Raw genomic sequence first — 22,070 nt, 5'->3', positions numbered from 1 at the left:
TGTGTGTGTGTGTGTGTGTGTACAAATATATATCACAATATCTCTAGGCATAGAAAATCTCATTTCAGATCTAAAAAACAAATATACTAAGAATGACTCCAGTGTAATCAGGAATACTTGAAGTTTTATCAAAATCCTTGATAAAGGTGTCTCATCCCTAAATAACTTACAAACTAGTTACATTCCACCCTAAACAGTTTAACTTTAAGTATATAATGTAAAAATGTGAAAATCGAAAGTTCTTTTTTTTTTTTCAGTTGATATCCTGAAGTTATTTCTTTCTTATTTCAAATTATTTTTTCGTCAGTTTGAAATCATTCTGAGCCTAACTTAGGGGACATTTGCTGTGACTATTTGCATTTCTACCTAAGTGAAAGAAAATGTGAAAATAAATAAGATTGCCAAAACTATCCTCTAATAATTATCCAAACTTTCCATATTCAAAAAATTCACATTAAATTGATAACCTTTGAAGTTAGATGTTAATCTATAGAAAGAGAGAAATTTCCAAGAATTTTCAATATTTGTCGCCTGCTATGAAAAGCACCATTAAATCCCCTTTCGCACAGCCTTGCGTTCTCCCAGAATCATTTGACACTGACCAGGGAAAAAAAATGGCCAACATGCTCTCCTTTCTCCCCCGAGAAGTGAGTCCTACACACAGGGATGCAGCTTTTACTTATCATCATCAAAAAGTGCTTGTTTGGTGATAATAAGGGCCTAGGATAGAAATCTCAGCTGAAAGAAAGGGGCTGTGTGTGTGTGTGTATGTGTGTGTGTGTGTTGGGGGGGAGCGGGGGGGGGGGGGGTGACACTACCTGAAGAAGCAATGGAGGAATCCTTCCTCTGCTTACCCAAGCATTCTCTGCTGCTTTGTAAAAACAGAGGGCTGGCTCCGAGAGCTGGTTTAGCCCAGAAATAGAAATGAGGGAATACCGTTATTAACCAGGGTTAGGAAGGCAGAATAAGATTGAGCATATCAGACACTCACAATTGTGCTTACTGTGCAATCAGGAAAAAGGGGGATTTGAAAACAAAGCCTTAGGTTGTAGCACCTTGTTAACATCAAAGTTACGTCATAGAAGACAGAAAAGCTTTCAGCTTCTTGAGGTCCACCTTGAAGAGAAGAATACATCTGAGCATATAGGTATGTGTATTCTAGCCTCGCAGTGATGTGGTCACATCACTAATAGTAACATTCAACAACGAAAAGTAATTGCACATTAATTTCCACCTTTTTTTTTTTTTTTGCAGCGGCTAAGGAAGACCCTTGGGATAGGGACTGCCCACAATTCAGCATGCAACATAATTCATGTCGAGCTACGTGGGGAGAAAGTTCATGCAATACATAAATTTAGGGTCATATGTTACAGTTCCAGCAGGGGTCACGCTCAATAATAGCCCAATTGCGATGCAGGGGCCAGCGAGCCTTATCTGTAAAAGTTCTTGACAACGTAGCTCCTCGTCTCCCTCTGCAAGCAGTCCACGTCCCTTGTTTGTTTTATCTATCGCCATTCAGCTATTTGAGTTTGACACAAGGTTCATGACCACTTCAATTCACCTCGTGGTATCTGATGATTCTGTCGCTCCACTCCTTTAATGTATTCCGAGCAGAGAGGGGATACGTGTTGGGGAAAAGGCACACGTCCCATCTGATTGCAACGTCTTCTCTGATGAATCATGCAGGAACGGACATTGACTATATCAAATGCTGCTTTCCTTCTCAAAGTGTGATTAATCAGAACAAGCTTTTATTGTTAACTTGCTACGATCAGTGCGTTTCCTTGGAATGACGGAATGAGCCAAACCCAGATGTACTGAAAAAAACTAACTTTTTTTTAGCATTTGACTTTCCCAAACAGATGTTAATTGCTAGTGTAAAATTGTGTGAAAAAAGAAATAAAGAACTAGTGTAAGATATACATTCATTGATGTAAAAGAGGCACTTACAAAATACAGTAAGCTCAGTAAATCCACAAAATGGCTTCTTTTCAGCATTTCCTGTTAAATGGGGGTCAGAACACATTATTAAAAGGTCGTCAACTCTGTTGGGGGGACACATGTATTCATATTTACAATAAAGGTCACAAAGACCATTAATGAAGGCACAAATATAATCATGCTTATAGAAAAATTTTATATGAACTGGTTTTACCATGTTCAACCCTATACTCACTCATCATTCTTCCACGTGTGCCATGCTGCACTATAAATTCAGTCAAATATCACTGAGTGCAAAGTGCTAGTTATTGTTTTTTTATATTGTAGTAAAAGCTTTTATATTTTGTAAATCTTCCTTTTAAAATGTTTTTGAGGCGATTATGGGACAAATTCTGTACCTTATATGCACTGGAATGGGGAGAATACCTTTTTTTAATAAATGAGCTTTACTTCCTCAGAGTCTAATTTTGCGCATTTATCAATTATATCCTGAATAATCATTTTGTACCTTTAATTCAGTAATTCAATACTAAATATCCATTATTTGCCGTCACCACCTATGACTGTAAGTTTAAATCTATTTCTTTATCAGACACAGTAAATTAATCACGTGTACAAGATGGCAGTGAAGGGGGGGGGAGGGCGGCACAGCACGTATACCTGCACGTATTTCTCCATTTTGTGGAGTTTCTTTTCACTGGTCACAAGCGGTAAAGCTATGCCTGTAGGACAGAGAGGATGAAAAATTGAGAAAATGAAATAAATATCTATTTAAAAATAGCCTCTCAGCATGGCAAGGAGAGATTTGAAGATATTATCCTCATAGGCTGCTGTGAAAGAGGCTGCGAGAAGGGAAGGCTGTCTACGGTGAAATATGAAAGGCACATACTCCCTGACAGCCTATGGCTTTTCCTGATACTGCCAACACTAGCCCACTAGAGTGATCCATAGACTCTTTGTGGCGACTTGTGACATAAATGCTGAGGGCTAGATGTTGAAGATCCTCAGCCCGGCGCTGCTGCCCCGCCCTCCCCCATCATCCTTCGCCATCGCCTTGCCCGCCACATTGGGGGAATTTGTTATGTTCCCTCTCGTACACCTGCCTTAGACATATCAGGACAGCCGACAGGGGGCAAGTAGACTGACTTGTCCTTGTCCCTTTTCAATTTGACAAGGCAAGCAGCCTTGGGGACTTTCCAGTCTATTTTCAAATTGACCATTTATAATCAGTTTTCTAAAGGAGAAAGAGCAGGGTTGGTGGAGGCAAGCCGGCCTCTGTTGTTCTGGAAGGTATAGAGCTGGGGGTTGGGAGATGCTAATACAGCAGCATGTTGTCAGATGTGTCAGCAGGTAAGATGAATGAAGACTAGATAGTGGGTGCATAAAAGGGAATGCACGGCAGGGAATTGACCTCTATTCAAAAAAGAACAGGAGGAAAAAAGGAGGGATATGTATATCCTCCAGCAAATAAACATATACAGTCCTGCTTTGAAATATGCGCCACCTCTCTGTGAACCCGTATGGGGGCGTCCTGGTTAAATTCTGAGAAGAGGCATTCAGTGTCCATTTTCTTTTTGATGCAAACGTGGCTGCATATATCAGCACCTGCAAGGTCAGGCCGACTCGGGTGTGGCGAGGGTCCCAGCCCGGCAGGCGTTGCGGCATTCTGTCACATTGCCTGCTCCGCCACCGCCGCCACGCAATGACATTTCCACAAGATGGCTCTTCTGAATTATGTGGTCCAACGGAAAGGTAAGAAGGGAAAAAGGGGACGGGAAAAAAAGCTCATTTTCTGGGTGTCTGCCTTTGACCTGAAACAGCCACTTGTTTTCATCAGTGCCTTTTGTCACTTATGCAAAATGTTGTGCGAGGTAATAGGGGAACAATCAAGACATCCCACTGCTCCTGCCCTCTGTTCCACCACCATCTTGCTCTCTTTGGGGTTGAACGACACAGTGTCAACTCTACACAGGTCACCATCCTCCCCAAATTAATCCCTATTTGGCCATAAAACACAGGGCCGTCAAAAGGGGCAGGCGGCAGGTAATTGACATTCTCAGGTGCATGAGTTTTGTTTATGTAGTAATGCTGAGCCAAGGCCTTTCGTCGTGGATAACAGCAGGCCCAGTTTGCATACACCGCTTGATTTGGGGGCCCTGCATGAGTGACTGCTCAGCAGCCCGTGGCCCCGTGGCATTTCAGCAGAGGACATTTCAGTACAGATTGCCTGAGGTGTCAAGTGGCTTGGAAGGTGTACGCAGCAGCTGGAGGTCGTTTGTCCAACGCATTGATTCCATTGTGACCCCATCGCTCTCTCTTACTATTGATCCATTTCCCAAGACCCCTATGCAATGCCCATGCCACACACGGAGTAATTAGAGCTAAGGCTCAATGTGGCCCAGTCTTCAAGAAAGGAATTTTCAATAGGACATTGCACATCACTATATAAAACAGGCTCTGTGTTGTCATTTATCTCCTAGGTCATATCAGCAAGTCCATTTTGCTTATTGAGATTCCATGAATGTGGGGAGTTTATAAACATGAGAGCATGCTGAGAGTAAGGACTGACTGTAAGTCATTACGTGTGTGTGTGTGTGTGTATGTGTGTGTGTGTGTGTGTTCATGCACATGTGCATTAAAGTGGGGGGTGTTGGCACTCATACATGGAATACCCTTCCCTAGACGCTCTCCTCTGCAGATTTCCCATGCCTTTTAGCATGTCACCCAGAGCCATGAATCTCCATCACAGCACCTACATTTTTACCTGGGCACCTCTAAAGCTTTTTCATTAGGGTAAAAGGAAGGCAGGCAGGCAGGGACAGGGTTGTCGGAGGTCAGCTGTATTTGTGAGAGGAAGGGTCAGGGATCCGGGTTGAGTGGGTTAATTACAATAACAATGGGGGCGGCATGAAAAATAAAAAATAAAAAGAAACACGTGCCATGTCAGGGCTAAGCTATGCTCATTTATTTCAATAAGGTAAATTGATTCCTATGTCCTTTGGATCCATTTGCATTGCATCCATTTAGCATTTCGCATCCCATTCTCCTCCCACCCTTTACCACCCCATCCCCTCCCGTACGCTTCATGTGCCGGCGGCAAGACGTCACTGGGACACACTGATATTCTCAGATTCTCAGATATCCCAATAAGAGCAAATACATATAGTGATAGCTTGAGTGATTGTAATTATTATTAATCATCAATCATGACAGTTATATAGTCCGTTTTGACTCAATGTGTTTCTTCAATATTTCAGATTGTCCCAAATGCTTCTATTTTTTTTCTAAGCCAAATTAAATTGTGTTATTCTTCAGATATTAAATAGAAAATGAACTTCACACAGTGCAACTTTTCAAGCAATTAATTGTTAATTTCAAATTGCATGAAACATGTACTGCATGCAAATTGACAGTTATCCCAAAGTAATTGCATAATTACAGCCTGTTACAAAATAACACACTGATTTGATCACTTATTAGCACACTAGATTCAAAGCTTTTCATCTGTCATGTTGTTCTCTCTGTGGTGACATTGATGCCTCCAGTGGGTGGTGTTGTCACCACATTTGCATTTGTCCAATTTGGCATGGTTTTCATTCCAGGAAAAAAAATAGAAATAAAAAATTGTTGTTGCCTACAGCAGTGTCAATACATTTCCCTGTCACTAAACAGTTTGTCATCATTGCTTTGCTTTTGGCGGCATAAAACTTAAACTTTCAAGTGTCCAAAAGTTAATTTTCAGTTGCATTATCTTACTTTGCTTAGTAGAAACCTGTTTCATTTAAAGAAACCACATGGAACCAGGCCTCTAAAGTTTAAATGTTTGCCGTTTCTAGTGGGCTGCAAAGATTCTCCCTAAAATGCAGCAAAGTTTCAACTTAAGATAGAGGAAGTTGACAAGGCAAGCACTGAGGGTAGCAGCTCAAAGTACAAGAAGATTTCTGAAAATTGCACAGCTGGAAGCGGAAAAAAAAATTATATAAAATATTTACAATCTCTAATAACTTCTTATCGTGCTTTGTTCGAGTATTAACCGCTTTTTCAAACTCCAGCATTCTTATTTGCTGTTGCAAACACATGCTTTCCTAAATGTAATACCCACTTGCAAAAGGCTCCCCATGCCAATGATATAAACGATTTGGGGTCAGGGGACTATAGCTATTTGATTAATTTTTTGTTGTTTCTCATGAATTTGGACAGGATGGTATGAGTGAGGAGTGGTTGGTGGTTCCGCCTTATGGCAAGAGGGTCTCTGGTTTGATTCCAACGGCAGGCTTTTCTGTCTGGAGTTTGGATGTCTGCACGGGTTCCTCCCGAAGTCCAAAAATGCAGACGATTCATTGGAGACCGTAAATTGAGACCCAGACATGTGAATGAGAGTGAAAGTTTGTATGTCTCTGTATGTGGCTCTGTGATAGACAGGGGCAGAGCCCAGCGTGAAATCTTGCCCGATGACAGCTGGGATAGGCTCTAGCACCCCTGCGATCCCGAGGGCAGGATCAGTGGTATAGATAATGAATGAACCAATAAATTTTAACCACATCACCATTTTTGTGGCATTCACTGCCACCAAACCATGTAGCACCAGCCTGCCCATGGGTTTTGTTTCAGTGCCATTCTGTGCATATGACAACCCATTCAACACCCCCTGTATCGTTCACAGACAGTCCTGCCTCCTGGCCTATAACCCGGCCCTCAGACAGGGAAGAATCCATCTTGCCTCCCGCACTGCCCGCCTCCCTGCCATGGACCCTTCTACATATGACTCTCTGTCTGCCACAAACACACACACACACACACACACACACATACACATTCTCAAGCTATACTCCCATCATCAGTCACCGTCAGGGCAGATAGCAGCGGCCGTCAGGCAGATGAGAGACGACTGAGCCCGTTACCTGCACTCCTGCATCACAATGGGTCTGTGAGCTAAGATAGAGAGACAAAGGCTACAACTCTGCCACACACACGAATACACACAGCAACGAACACACACCAGCTGATCTTTATTGTCTGTGATGCAATTAGCTGTCAACTAGCTGCATGTAAAGAGGTGCCAAGCAAAGAACCAAACCCAGAGACACATACAGTAATTGAATACCATGTGTATCAGTGTTCACTACAAAATGATTCAAGCAATGCAATTAGAGCAATATTCTTACACCGATTAAACATGCCATGAATTCAAACTAACATCTGCAACAATCCAAACCAGGTTGTTGTGCATCCACAGACATATTTCACGATGTACCTCAAGACAATGACAGAATGGCAGCAAAAGAAACATACAAATTAATATGAAATCTATTCCAAATGTTTTTGTGCTTGGAGTTATACTTTGACAGAACATAGGAAATAACTAGTCCAAAATATGTGAAGATGCAACTATTTCTATTTCCCAACTGCTACTGACTCATAATCAAGTTCTTTGTCAGGAATTGTGACCTAAAGGCTTCAAGTTTCTACACTATTACTTGGATGTTGTCCTTCAAATCAAGATTGGTTTGAAAATGTTTACGGCATCTCATAGTAATTTTCTCACTGAGCATGAATATGTCCTTGATCAGGGTGAAAATGAAGCTCTCATGTCAAACGGCACTTTTGTCATCGTGCACAGGGGAAAATAAAACAAACAAAAAACTGTTAATCTCCGAGTTGTCTGACTGTCATGACTTTGGTCCAGTTCCATATATAGATTTTTTTTAATCCAAAGAGAAAAATGTATGCGTCACAGGGCAAGTAATCCTTCAAAAAATTAACTTGACCACAGAATTATTCTGACAAGAAATAATAAGTGATTGGTCACCTAGTAACAGACCAAGACACTGGCGTTCTGAATTCTCTCTACCTCACAGACATTGAATTTGACTTCTAAACTTACATTTGCAGGTGTACACAAGGAAGTGTTTGACACCTTGGCATGCACACACACATTCACCAAGTACATGCCACAAGATTCAATATAACAATATATTGTTTTATATTTATATATACACATATAACATATATATAATATAACAATAAAAGTCTGGACAAAAAAGCATTGAAATGCACCAGCCATTTCAGTGGAAGCCTTGAACTCTGCCTGATGTTACCTCGAGCACTTGGAAAAACAAAAACCGCCGCAGCCCAAGCACTTGAAAGGGCTTATTGCTCATATTGCCCACAAGTTCAGCGGCGTCTGCTTAAAACAAACCATCCCAGCTAAGCTTGCACGACAACAAATTGAAAATACCTTGATCCAATTAGAAACACGGGCTTATTTACTCAAGTATAAATGCTTAAATTGGTCATACCAGCAGGTAATTATCAAACCCACCCCCAGCTCCCCTTCCAACCCACCCCCTGCAGAACAATTGTGTTGCATCTAGAAACACTGTATGCACAACAATTGAGTCATAGGTTCGAGCAGCAACGGAAGATTATTATGGTAATCTAACAATGCCTAGGCTCTATTGTGTGTAACAGACATTTATTGCAAGCTTCTGACCTTATTCACCTTCTTAATCCTCGACTGGGGTCTCATGATAAGGAGCTTACACACGCACACGCAAACACACCAACACCACGGTTTCACTTTGATGTCCGGTGAACACTTTCGAAGTAATAGCCACCTGTTTTATCCCACACACCTGAGGTTTTCTGCGTAATATCAGCAGAGGCCCGGGAGTCATCCAAGACAATTAACGCTCTCCCTTAGATCAACAGCCGAAAAAAAAAAGTGGATGGCAGCGTTTGGAGCAGAGGGCCCTCCCAGTGTGGGCACATGAGAAAGCAGGTCTGATTGGTATTAAGTGGTGAGATTAAAAAGCCATCTCATAGGTCAGGTCAGCTGGTGTTCATTTGAATGCATTACCAAGGTCCGAGGCGAGATAATTCTCTCATTAGCGCCACTCAAACCCTGAGTGACAACACGGGTGAGACGGGAGCATGTCGTACAACACTTAAAGTTAATTAGTCCGCGCACGCTGTTGCTCCGCTGCTCGTGCATCCACTCGCTCCTGCGTGTCGTGAAAGTGCCCTCCAACCTAAAGCCCCTGCAGTTTGTCAAAAATCAGACTCCCTTTTCCCTTCTTTCTTTTTCAGAAACTACTGGACGTACCTGCGCGTTAACTAAAATGTAAATTACGTCATGTTAGAACTGTTGTATAAGTTGTGTGCAGTGAATTTGAACAAGATTTGAACTACTGAAAGGAAAGCCCCAGTTTATATCATAATGATTATCGGTTATTACTTTGAATTTGGAACATACAGAAGTGATGGCCAACAGATTAACATGAAAACTCCACTCCGACAACACTTGCCGCTTTTCTTCACCACAGTGAATCTCAGATTGAGATATTAAAAGCTGATTTTTGTACTCTTTCAAGCGTGTGCCATCAAAAAAAAAAAAACATTTAACTTTCTTATTTCTGTACTACTTGCCCTAGAGTGAAAACAAAAAAAGTAAATATTGTCTTTGTGTGGAAAACTTTCCACCTATTATTGAGGTGTTTAAACAATAAGTGCAACAAAAAGGGATTGCTGAAAAAAAACGAAGAAAGAAAAGCATACAACCTCTACAAAGAGAGTCACATATCCAGATTGTAGTTGAGTATCTCAAATAAGTACTCTATACTGTGTGTCATCACAATATTGCTGTATAATGTTTGATAATTATTTTCATTTTTCTTTTTCTGACAGAATTATCATTTCCAGACACTTGGTCTGCCACCAGGAGGCTGACAGCTCTCGACAGCTAAAACCCAACTGTCTGAAAAAGGTAAGAATATATCATATAATTTTTCTCAAATCTGGGGTGGCAGAATATCATGAAAGGTCAAAATAATTGCGGAGGACAGCAATTGCCTGCGTGCTCTTTGTTTTCAGATGACTAAGACCCACAGGTACCACTTTGATGGTTTCTAAACTTTCAGCAAGGATCTGAGGCAGATTAATTTTACACTCTTTGTTGATGACATTGTGTTTGGATATTGGGAGCGGAAGGTTATATACACGTCATTAGTCTCACTACATGGATCCCAGCCTGATAACTACACTGGCATCACAGTTACACTCACTTCAGTTCTAAAGGTTCATAAATTCTCTTTCCTTTCTCTTGCTTGCATTCGCCGCTTCCACTGTTCCCATGAGAGATGGCGCTCGGCTCATTTGCCATCACTCGCATGTGCTGACACACCAACACACATACGCACACACACACAAACATAAGAAGGGGGTTTTCTCTCACTACCACCGCTGGGCTTACCCACCACGCACCACCCACACACACACGCTCACAACCTGAATACCAATTTCTGCATGTGCCCCCTATCGCAACCCCTAACTGAGCACATGGGGTTAGCTGAATATTCTAGGAGGTTTCAATTTTTCAGGCAGGTCCGCGAACCCCCTCCCATCATGCGGCGCCATCGCGCTCATGGGAGTTAGAATTTTGACAGTCGTTAGCAGGGTCATCTGCAGTCCCTCCGGGAGGAACTTAAAAGAAAAGATTTGAATTGCCTTTGTCTCTGTCTATTACCGTTTCTTCTGCCCGCTTTAGTTCTCTGTATGGGTCTGTCATAACTCCCCTTCCTGTCTTTGAGGCCTGGCAATATTTCATACCCCTCAATCTGGTCTTTGCCGCCAAATTCATCAATCAAAGATGAGCTTCCAAAGAGCTTTTTATAACTCCGATGTCACGCTTCTAACACCACTGTCAAAAGTGGTGACAGAGCTCCAAACCGCTCGATATGCCACAGCAAGGCATTTATCCACTTGTATAATGTACTGTAATGCTCGCACAGGATCAAATGCGGGTTGTGAGGAAAATGGCTTCTAGCCTAAAGAGAAAGGGAGGAAAGCTGGGATGGGGTGGTGGGATGAGAAAACATTTCTTCTTCTAACTCTTTTGCACTAATATGAATTCCCAGTGAAATGTCTGGCGAAGTAGGTCAATGGGATTTAGAAGTTTGTGCTATATTTTTTTCTTTCTCTCCCGTCTCCCCTCATACGCTCTTGTCATTGGAAAATGAGCAATGAGATTAGGAGAGGGCCTTATGATGAGCAAGGGGAGACGGGGGGTTGAGCGGAAAAGGGAGAACGGAGAGGAAGAAAAAGACAGAAGACGGCCTGAGTGGCAGTTTGGGCCTCTCGCAGGTCCCACACCAGCTGACACTCAGCAAAAGAGGGAAGGGGGAGGGAATGGGAGGAAAGAGATTTGTATCTGTGCGCTAGGGGAAGGGAGTGGCTGATGTCTCCTCATCTTGATATTGAGGCAACAATCTAATTATACCATTTCTTCTGGGAATATGCATATGAGGGTAATCAGTAAATAGAAAAAGGTAATTATTTGCCAGAAGTCATACCCTTGGCACCTGTAAACTGGATTGCATCAATACACCAAATAGAGGTTTTTTTGCCCCGATAATCCACACAGTTTATTAGCTACTAAATTATTTAGCCAATTTATAATAATAACGATTTTCCCAGTTATTGAATATTTCATAGTGCCTGACAAATTATAAGTTAAGTTTGGTCAAATACAAATGGCCCCCCTCTTTGTAATTAGCAAAAATGTTCCTTGGAGTAAATCTCTACCAGTGAATGTGATTGAACGTTACATACTAATTCGTTGTCGAAAGCAACTTATCTCTACACGTGATATATTTGGCACGTAATTGGAAAGCACATTTAGAAATGGTTTCCTCTTTGAAACGCTACATCACAGTCTAATCAGAATGAATTTGGACCGCCGTAATGAATTGGAGTTGAATATTTGTGGTTGGGCTACTGAACACACTGGAGTGAATTATTTAAATGCTAATTAATGTTTTAAGCGTTCTGACCTGCAACAGACACATATTATTTCTCACTTTCAGTCAAATAACTAATTTCAGGCCGGACGAACCTCTTGCCTGTTTCAAGCAATCAGTTCAGCCGGTTTTCCAGCGGTGCAGCCCCCTCCAGCCAAGGATGGAGAAAGATGAAATCCATCAATACGAGGAGACAGTTGTTGGAATTACTGAAATTCTCCTAGCCAGGTTGATGAATCATGGAAATATTAATCAAAGCGCCTGATATTGTCTGCAAGACAGGTGGGAAAGCTTTCACTTTTATTCTTCATTTTTAGCCAAACGATTAAGAATTAAATAAATAAACGCTGTCAGTTCTCCCTTCAGTCCAAAATGCTTTTCTCTTCATGTGCCCAGAGTTAATAACAATGCATTCTTCAAGCTCTTTTCAAAACGTAATTATAACTTGCTTTACCAATCAAAAGAAAGGTTGGAATAATGCAATCAGAAAAATAGCAGGCTTGTTGGGCAAGAAATCCAATACTTTACAGAACAGGATGATACAATGATTGTAAAGTCATAAAGGAAATGATTACCGCAAAGACTATTTAACATGAAAGAACACTTGTATAGAGGAAAAAGATAGGGTATATCTTTCTGTGCCTCGAAAAAAAATTGCTTTTAAATATAAGTTAACTGTGTAGAATTCATTAACACTGATTCTCAAAAGCAGACAGGCAAGCAGAATTCGTTACATCGTTATTTTGGCAGAAATGCACTGAAAACAAGTTTGAGGAAGAAACCTAAACCTACTGAAAATATACACCACAGTGAAGTGGGAAAGGTCTTGTGTCCAGCAGTAAAACTTAATTCATATATTATTCTGAATGAGTGGGAAGGTCAGATGAATTCTTAGGATCTCCATGTTTAAACCTTACATTTAGTCTGAAATTCAGGTATTTTAAAAATACAGCAATATAGCTTACAGTATCTTTGTGAATCTAAAAACAGAGTGGGGTTTGGGAGACCCGGAGGCAAAAAGACATTAATACTGCAGTTATCACATAATTTTAAAAGAATCAAATGTTAAGGTCTTTAAAAAAAGTATTTTTCTGCTACAATAATTAGAGAAGACTTCAAAACGAAAGTCAGTCTTCCAAAAGATCTTAAATAAAAAAATGTTGAAAAAAAAAAACACATTGAGAGTTTTCGATGAGTATGTATTTCATTTAATATTTTTTGATATTTTCATTTAATATTTCAACTTATAAACATACAAACTTATTGCCAACAAATACTAAGTCACCCAAAAAAAGCTTGATAATTGCTGGCGGGAGGGCAGGACTTGAAACATTTGGAATTCCCATCCTTCTATGTATATGGATTGTATCATTAAGTATTAGAGTATTATTTATCCAACAAGATGTAACATGTTTTTTTCAGCACTTTGGGTTTGTGTGTGTGTTCCCCATTATTCTCCACGGATTGCAGCAAATATGAAACATTTAAGATATCAAGTGAACCTCATCAGCACTGGAACACTGAGATTTGGTTCAAATGTGTGTTCAAAGCAGCTGGCAAAGAAGTTCTAATGTGAGAGACAGTGGGATTATTCATAGTTCCACAATAGCTTGTTATTCATCATAAGACAGAGGAGAATCTCATGCAGGTTGACATAGATGGAGGAGGGCCACATGGGTATTATTCACATCTGTAGAAAATAGTATGCACAGCCAACTGGATGTCACGATACACTGCTTATTAATGCAAACAAAGCTTCCCAACACTGAATATAAATGACAGTCTCCCACACATCAGAGCATAAATATTAATTGTGTTAAATATATGATGTATTATGGTTAAGGAACTGCTTTGGTTGTAATATCAACAGGATACATTTTATTAGTCAAAGCAGGGCATGCTGTAATATCACGTTCAAGTGATACACACCGCGCTGTAGTTTTATTTATTGCCACAAGATGGCACTATAGGTTCATAAACAAGTAAACTCATCAGCTTTGAATTAAACATCTGTTTACTTGAGGGAGCAAAGATGAACTTTATGAATATTTGAATTGGAATTACTGAGGATAATTCTACAATGTGACACATCAGCAGAGACACATATGAACCACAACAACAAGGAATACAGATCAACCACCCAGCATTCAGCCCTCCACAGAGTTAATCCCATTTTCAGCAGTCTGGACAAAAACTTCAAACATGGCCACAGGGAGGCTTTTCACCTCATTCCTTTCTGTGTCAAAGTTTGCACAGTTGACCAGGGAACACACATGTCACTGAACTCTCTTGCTGCGATAATACATCTGTTGCTTTCAGCTGGCATCCTATCTGACATTCCAGAGCATTCTTTCAGGCCGGGAGTCTTCCCGTCTACCACCAAGGCATTAGTTTAAATTCACTTGGACCAGATTTAGGGAATCAACATGCAGTTTGTTGGTTTCTGCATAACAAAAAACATGTTAAGTGTGTTCTTTCTGGAGCTCATTGAATGTTGAAAACTATAAAAGTAACATCAGAGACATTAGTCAGGCAAGCCAAATAAAATATTTCTTCTGGTTATTTTTGAAGTGAATTTTAAGAGCTTTAAGATGCTTTTCCCATTAGTTATTTTACATTGCATTGAAAACATATACACTGATTTTTCCAAATCAGTGAGGATTTGTACTTGGCGATGACCTTCACAAACTTCCATCCAGAACGGTATGCAGACTAACGAATCTGTGCTAGTAAAGTCCACATGGAACAATCCAAAACGTGCACTGAATCCGTCAGCACATTCAAAGTTGTTGCGCAGTGACCACGCAAAATATCCTCGGACATCTTCTCCAATTGCTGTAGAGCAACAGCGAAGAAACACGAAAAGCTTTTTTTTTTCTTACCCTGACAAAACCATCATTTCTAAATAGAGATTTATTCAGTAAACAGGAGACAAAAACATTTTCAATTATTCCTTTGCATTGATTTATATACAGTCAGCTTCTGCTGAAACCTTCTGTTGTTTCCCTGTATCTATGGTAACAACTACATATATCAGCAGCATAAATAAGACTAATAATGAAACCAAAAAAAATTGTTTATCTTTGTCCTTTTAATTGATGCTTACGTTTGTCTTGTATTTCATTTTGATGTATTGTTATCCACATTGTAAATTCTGTGAAGATGACAATAAATGATAAGCAAATTAGGCATCCTAACTCCTAAATGATTAGTCTTCCATAGCCGGTCTCTTCTCACAGAGATCCCTGAATCCAACATTAATTCCAAAAAAAACCCTATCAAACAATCTAAATCAAATGATGTACAGTATATGAATTACATTCAATGTTTTTAAAGAAACATGCTGCATCCCTCACTAGTCTGCTCACTTCAAAAATGAATGCTTCTATTAGTAAAAGGAAAATTCCATAAAAGGAGTGTAAGTCACCTATTGTTGTGCCAATCCATAAAGCAGGGGATAAAATTGATACAAATGATCATAGGCATATCAGTATTTTACCGGTCATAAGATTTCGGAGAAATGGGTGACTGGGCAATTGACCAATCATCTTTACGATAACTCTTTTTCACAACACCTCCAATTCAATGCAATTCAGCTTTCAAGCCAGCCATTCCACAAAGATAATAAACAGCTTTTTTATGGAAAATATCAAACCTGTATTGGACAAACATAGTGTTGTTCAAAGTGTTAGACTTCCAAAATGCTTTTGATAATGTGAAACATCAAAATATTCATTCACAATAGAACTACTTTCAATTTATCCTACAATGCATCCTATTTATTAAAGTTCAGTAAATAAGGGTGAATGGCGAAACATAATCATCCTCGAAAAATGAAATGAAAAGTGTATCCCATGGATCGGCACTGGGACCAATTTTTATTATGTTTGCATGTAAATGATCTCCCATCAGTATGCACAGGGTATAAGGTACCGGTAACAATGTACGCTGATGGTACAGTCATTTTTGTCCATGCAAAAAACAAAGCATAAGCAGCTGCTAAACTTAGTGAAACAATGGTACATGCATATAAATGGCTTGATGATTCATAGTTGTGTGTCATGTGTCTAAACAGTGTCACATGTTAAACATCTTGGTTTTATCCTAGACTGAAATGCATCTTGAAAAATGATAATGTTAGTAACTAAATGCAATCTGTCAAATTCTAGCTATATAAGGAACTGACAATACCAAGAGCAAAGCTTTTTGGCAAAGCAAAGCATGCCTCACCTAAGATACTGTTAGTCAAGCTGCACCAAGTCAGCCGGTGCAGTTCTAAAGTCTGTCCTTTCATTTTAAATGCAAGCTCACAAGATTTTGGATAGAAAATCTAGGTTCAATCATCATTGCAACATACTTGATAAATAAAACATGTTCAGCTGGCAAAAATGTAATCAGCACACCAATACTCGCTATTAAAAAGTTGTTACTTGCAAGGCACCATCATCACTTTGTGTTTTATAAAGCATAAAAATTGCAACAGAAGAGCTCTTTGGTCTGCTCTGAGAAGGGACAGTGTAGTCCCTCTTAGGCCAAGTTCCTTTCGTCAGCTGTGCTTCTCTGCCAGAGCTTCCACCCTTTCAATTCCAATGGATCAGTAATTGTACATCTTGTACATTCAGTATACACTTTAAGAACTTGCTTCAAAATCGTGAGACATGAACATTCATTAGTTGCATGAACTAGACACCCTCACTGAGGATATTCTCTGCGGCTGACCCGATGTTGTCTTTATGCTGCCTTAACGCACAATATGTTGCTGTACGATGTTTGTTGAGTGCTCTGCCTGTTGTCTATGGTGGTTGTATGACTGCTTTTGTTTTATAGTCTTGAGTCAGCTGAGGCTACTGCCTGGTTTTAGTCAAGTGCCTCTTAATTTGATGCCTTGTCTATTGTGTTTTGTTTTGAGTCTGTTTACCTTTGCTAGAAAAGGACTGCAGTTCAAAATTAGCCTCCTGGCTAACAATGGCTTATTTACATGTTGGTGATTATTAAGATGGATAATCCTTTTTGAACAAATAAATCAAGCAAAAAAATAGGCGAGAAGTTATCATTTCTTGACTGGCTTTAGTTTACTTTTAAGAGCCATCACAAATATTACCTTTGGCCACTTCGAGGATGGTGTCCTTATAAAATCAAGAGTGCTGAACATCCTCCATTTGTTGCGGTCCCACCTGTGAGAAGCCATTCTCTGTGATGTAGACTACTGGATTGTTGAAAGTGTCCTGGAAAGTCAAGGGGTGAATATTATCATCAAACAGGGGATCTCGGCTGTCATTCATGGTGCAGGGAGACAGATTGGTCTAAAGTGTGCCATTTAGCTGCATTACTACAATGCCAGGCTCAAACTAATGGACTGTGACAAGTCACAGCAGCAGGAAATTGCTTGTTTGCAAACACTTTTCGGCAAAGTAACTGTTTCACTCAGTGTGACAGCACTAATGAAGTATCAATGTGTTTTTGTAGGTGTTAAAAGAAGATTACGGCATAAATCAATAGCACAAAACAAAACAAAACACATGTCTCTTCGCAGTTTGTTGACGAGAGCTGCCAGCTTGTCTGTCAACTCAGGCTTAAGCTAAGAGACATTGTAACAAACTTCTGTCAAAGGACTTCATTCGAGTGTGTTTTACAAGGTGAGAATGTGTGATCTGTTGATGTAAATAAGCCTGCACGCTAAAGAACCAAAAACCTACCTTCATTACATGCAATATTCCTTAGTACCTTTCTGCCTTTTTAAGAAACTTGGTTGTGGCATATATTTTCTTGCTTTTTTTTGCACATTTTTGATGGTTATGAAAGGTAGACAATTTGTCTAAAAAAGAAACACATCAGTGAAGGAATATCACAAACAATATTTGAGATTTTTAACATGTAATGATTCATGCCTTGTGATTTTACCTTTATGTACTTGAGGGGTTGTCTTAAGCCCCTAGGTACCACAGCCAACCAGAAAACTCGAGAGATAGGCCATGACAGAAGGCTTCAAATGCATTTCTATCATTCCTTCTGGACAAAATCCGCTTGCCATTAACTCCTGACCTGACTTTACAAGATGTACAATAGTTCAAAGCAAAGAAGTCAAGGGTCCCCAAAACAGGAAGTTGTTCTTTGGAGAATGAGGGTTGTCTCAAGTTGCCACTGTATCCATGCTTCTTGCTTTGGGGATCAATGGCTGATCTAATTTTTTCAGGATAATCTCCCGTAACAAACACTGGCCAGTAAACCGTCCAAGTGGAAATGCAAGATAGCGTTCCACAGCAGTGATATCTCCAATGCAGTCTGGGCATAATGGCTCAAGCCAGTCACTGTTGATGGCCAATGAGACTGAAGCCCCCTGCTTTTCCCTGCAGAGGGACTCAAAGCTATGCCAGGCCATTGTAGGGGCACAAAGCATGTTATGGCCTACAAGGTAGGCAGCAAATCCTGTCTCTTTAAACCCTGGAGCATGGATGCCATCTTCATGACCCAGTTTAGCACATACACATGTTTCGTTGATAGTGATCCAAAGTTTGACACGGTCACCGAATGTCTTGAAAGAAAACTGTGTAGGTTTCAAAGAACAATGCAATACCTGGCGATATCCAGCCCCCTTGGTTGGCAGATCAAAGTGTTAAAGTGTGACCAGAGATAATATATTAGAGGCCAGCAAATCATCAATTACCTTGTTGTAATACGTTATGCCTGTTGGCCAGACAGACAACAAAGAAGTAGACAGTATAAGGCAAGAATGGATATGATGGATTTGGATTTGGAATGTCCATTTTAAATATTGAGAGGAATTACTGTATTTGCAGACAGTTGAGAAATATCATGTTAAAGATAGTTTGCAAACATGGATGAACTACTTTATTCCTGAACCAGTCAGTAGGGGTTTATTTTAGGAAGTCTGCAATGATATTTAATTTTATTAGCTATGTAACCAGTGTTTCATTTAACTTTTTTAAACAATTTCTTCTTATTGAGTGAAATTATGTAGGAAAAACAGGAAAGTTTTATCACCTTAAGTTTTACAAAAGAACAAAAAAAGTTTGACAAAGATATGTCTGTTGCCAGACAGTAACATTTTTGTATCACCATTCTTACCAAACAATATTACAGTTAGACCAGTAATTACAAGTTAATAACTGCTCACACCGCGTACAGTAATAACAAAATAAAACCATCTATAGTATGTAATCATGTCTTTCAGGGATAATATGGAAATACCTGTGATTGATATGTCTCATGGCCCCGTCAGCCAGGAAGCAGGCCCAGGAGAGTGAAAAAAAACGATAAAGCTGCTGGATGCACTCCAGGTCTTTCCCCCACAGCTCATAGCTGTTACAGGCAACATCTCCAGACGGGTCCCTGAGCACATTCCCTTTCTCATGACAAAATGTGGCCCAGATACTCGGTGCTTTGCCATCAGCCTGCCAGACACCTTTAAACACGCACAGAGATTTTTTCCATTTTGTGAAAATATAGCAAGTTCACTTAAAAAAAAAAAAAAAAAAAAAATTGTGTGACTTTTTTTTACAAGTGCTTTTATAGGTTTCCCCAATTGTCTTCAGTTTTCTGTGGTATCAGAATATGCAGAAAATTTTCCAATACAATTACTTTGTATGTATAATTACCTTATTCTATTTGTAACGTGACGGTTGCTTACGGGACCCAAAAAATCATACACGTATCAATAATCTACACTGCTTTTCAAGACAAAGTGTTCATTGGATTTGTCATCTTAAGATCTTAATTTGTTTTCTTAAAAAACAATGAGTGTTTTGGGGACAGTTTTGTCAATAGGATCTGTAGGTGAACTTAATTTTCCACCATTAATGACAATTAATTTGAAATATGGGGAAAATTGAACTAGTGTGTAATTATGTTAGAATAGTTGACATTATGATCCCCAAAGAACATTAAACAATGTGTCTATGTTGTCTGATAAAGTGATCAATTCCACCTCAACGTGTATAATTATGTCATTCACCAAGTTACTGTAATTGTTTCTGTACCTAAAATTAATCAAATCACTATCTCGGGAAAAGAGGTTTTATTATAGAATCATCTTGAGAAAATGATCTTCTTGTCTCAGGAAAAAAAACACAGAAATCATTTCGAGATCGTAGTGAAACAATCCGAGATCAAATTATGAAATATGATATGACTGCATACAGAAATCTTTGGGCTTCCGCACTTAAAAGTCCCATCCATATCAGAAACAAGATTAGACACAACAATAAAAAACGTAATTCACTACAACCTTGTGGAAATATTATCTTAAGAAAAACGACAACTATAGAGCCTGGAGGTTTTCATATCTTCTATTATATACGCAGCCATTCCCTCTTTCAACGCAGTGACGTGGTAACATGTTTATATGTGGACACAGCAGGGTGTTATAAGGTTAACTGTAAAATCCTCACCATGTCTGTCCGTAAAGTATTTTAAAACGACCGCAATAACGTCAAGAATCCCACTTAACACGAAATTTGAAAAAAGCTCCGTGGGAAGTTAACAATCAGGAACTGGTCTAATGTGTGGCGTTTGATAAACTGGGAAAATATACTACTTGGATGTCTTCAAACGCTTTCTCCTTCGTTCATTTAAACGCCACTTTACTACTCCCCATACGCTTCTAAAATGTATTAAGAACATTTTTCCAACATAGCATTGCTTACTGTTGTATTACTGTTTTTAATGATATTCAAAGTACTGTACATGAATGTCAACGGCGTGGAGTATTATTTTGTGTACGAGTGGAACATGAATGCAGCACATTGGCTTCTGCCCTGCGCTGATTCGGTCACAACACTTGTTAGCGATTTTTGGACATGAATCCTGATCAGGTGGTTCCTTTTTTTCCTGTGAAAGTATTTTCCGGGAACATACTTCTTTGTCTTTTTTTTTATCATGACGTGTTGATTAGCAGTACAGATACTCTTTACTTAAGTACATTTTCAAATAATAAAGTGCAACGTCGTTTTCCAGTAAAAAATCTGAGCTGTAAGTGTTATTTGAATAAAGGTACAATAATATGCTTGTTGAAATCTTCTTGTCGTGGCAATTGGACTTGAAGACACCTGAAGAAGCCTCTCGGATGAGGGTTGAAACTTCTTCAAGTGAAGAAATTCAAGTCCAGTTGCCACAATAAGAAGATTCCGACAAAAATTCACCATAATCTGAATGGCGGAGAGCCTCCACAAATATGTACAATAATATATTTAGCCAAATGTGCTTAAGTGCCCATTATACACATTGTCTTTGGCACATAATATTTTGTTTTTGTGTTTGTGTCACCAAAAAACACACAGGGGATTCCATGTTGCAATGAATGGATGTGGAACAAATTTTACATCCATTTCATAGATTAATAGTAACTATGTATAGCCTTGTATAATACATTCATGTATTACCTTTTACACACCGTTTATATCAAATTGTTAAAAAGAAAATACTATATATTCCATTGTGAGTTTATGTAAAATCGACATTTCAAATTTAATGATGGTGAAGAGTTCAGTCATTCCCCCCATAATGTAATAGAACCATGGTTAGACCTTTTCACACAACCTGCTTCGGTTTTTTGTTGTATTACAGCATGTAATGATATTCTGTATACAGACATTGGCTGAAGCATGTCAATGACTGTCAAGCCTGAAAACAAATAGAGACGAGGTGAAAGCATTGTAGCCCGAGGACAAATGTTCCATGTCGTACAATACAATGCCTTCCTGTGACCCAGTGCTCTTTAGCATAAGTGACTCAGTTGACCTGGTCATAACAAAGAAAAGTGATTGTTGCCAAAGGGCGAATCCTTATCAGCAAAACGTCCTCCTCTCAGCCACTGATGTATAGTGACTGTTGCTTATCATCTGATTTTAGCTTCTTTCCTGGTTTTGTGGTATGACCTACAACCAAGGCGTTCAAGGGGTTAGAAGTTATATTAGAATCAGTTACATGATTCAAAGAAAAATCTGACACTTTTTTTAAAATCTCACACGTAAATGATGTAAAAAAAAATCGGACCAATACATGGCAAATACTGTATGACAAGATACACATCTCAATCCATAGCCTAGTTCTAGTATGTGATGCTTCAAAATATGTTTTGATGAGTGAACTCAGCAGAAGTGTTCCCATTTATTCCAGTCACAGTGCAATACAATGCAGAGCAATACAGTACTATGAATATTTTAGATTTTGAATCTGCTCTACATTTCATGTGTAGAAAGGAAAAATAGAAAAATTTTCTATCAACATTTTGCACAAATGTTCTTTCTCTTGAAAAGCAAGCTGTGTCTAACTTGCACTTCAACTGTTGTCATTTGATGCGTTTCTCATTGAAAT

General features: G+C 39.3%; 1 protein-coding gene across 1 annotated transcript; it reads right to left on the bottom strand.

Annotated features, from left to right (window-relative positions):
- Positions 1–14,222: 14,222 nt before the first annotated feature.
- gba3 (glucosidase, beta, acid 3) lies at positions 14,223–20,234 on the bottom strand (the record flags this gene model as incomplete). The annotated part of the gene is given in 9 exon segments (XM_086166189.1): positions 14,223–14,239; positions 14,375–14,457; positions 14,459–14,573; positions 16,840–16,963; positions 17,640–17,716; positions 17,719–17,961; positions 17,964–18,427; positions 18,951–19,161; positions 20,147–20,234. Coding segments are annotated over 9 exon segments (1,422 nt in total), but the record flags the coding sequence as incomplete, so codon positions are not given.
- Positions 20,235–22,070: the final 1,836 nt, after the last annotated feature.

Source organism: Fistularia commersonii, chromosome 19 (assembly GCF_037954325.1).
Source record: "Fistularia commersonii isolate RoL2024-O1a breed Wild chromosome 19, RoL_Fcom_v1.0, whole genome shotgun sequence".
NCBI classification, from domain to species: domain Eukaryota; kingdom Metazoa; phylum Chordata; class Actinopteri; order Syngnathiformes; family Fistulariidae; genus Fistularia; species Fistularia commersonii.
Note: the sequence above shows the minus strand (reverse complement) of the source record. Positions and strands in the feature narration are given on the sequence as shown.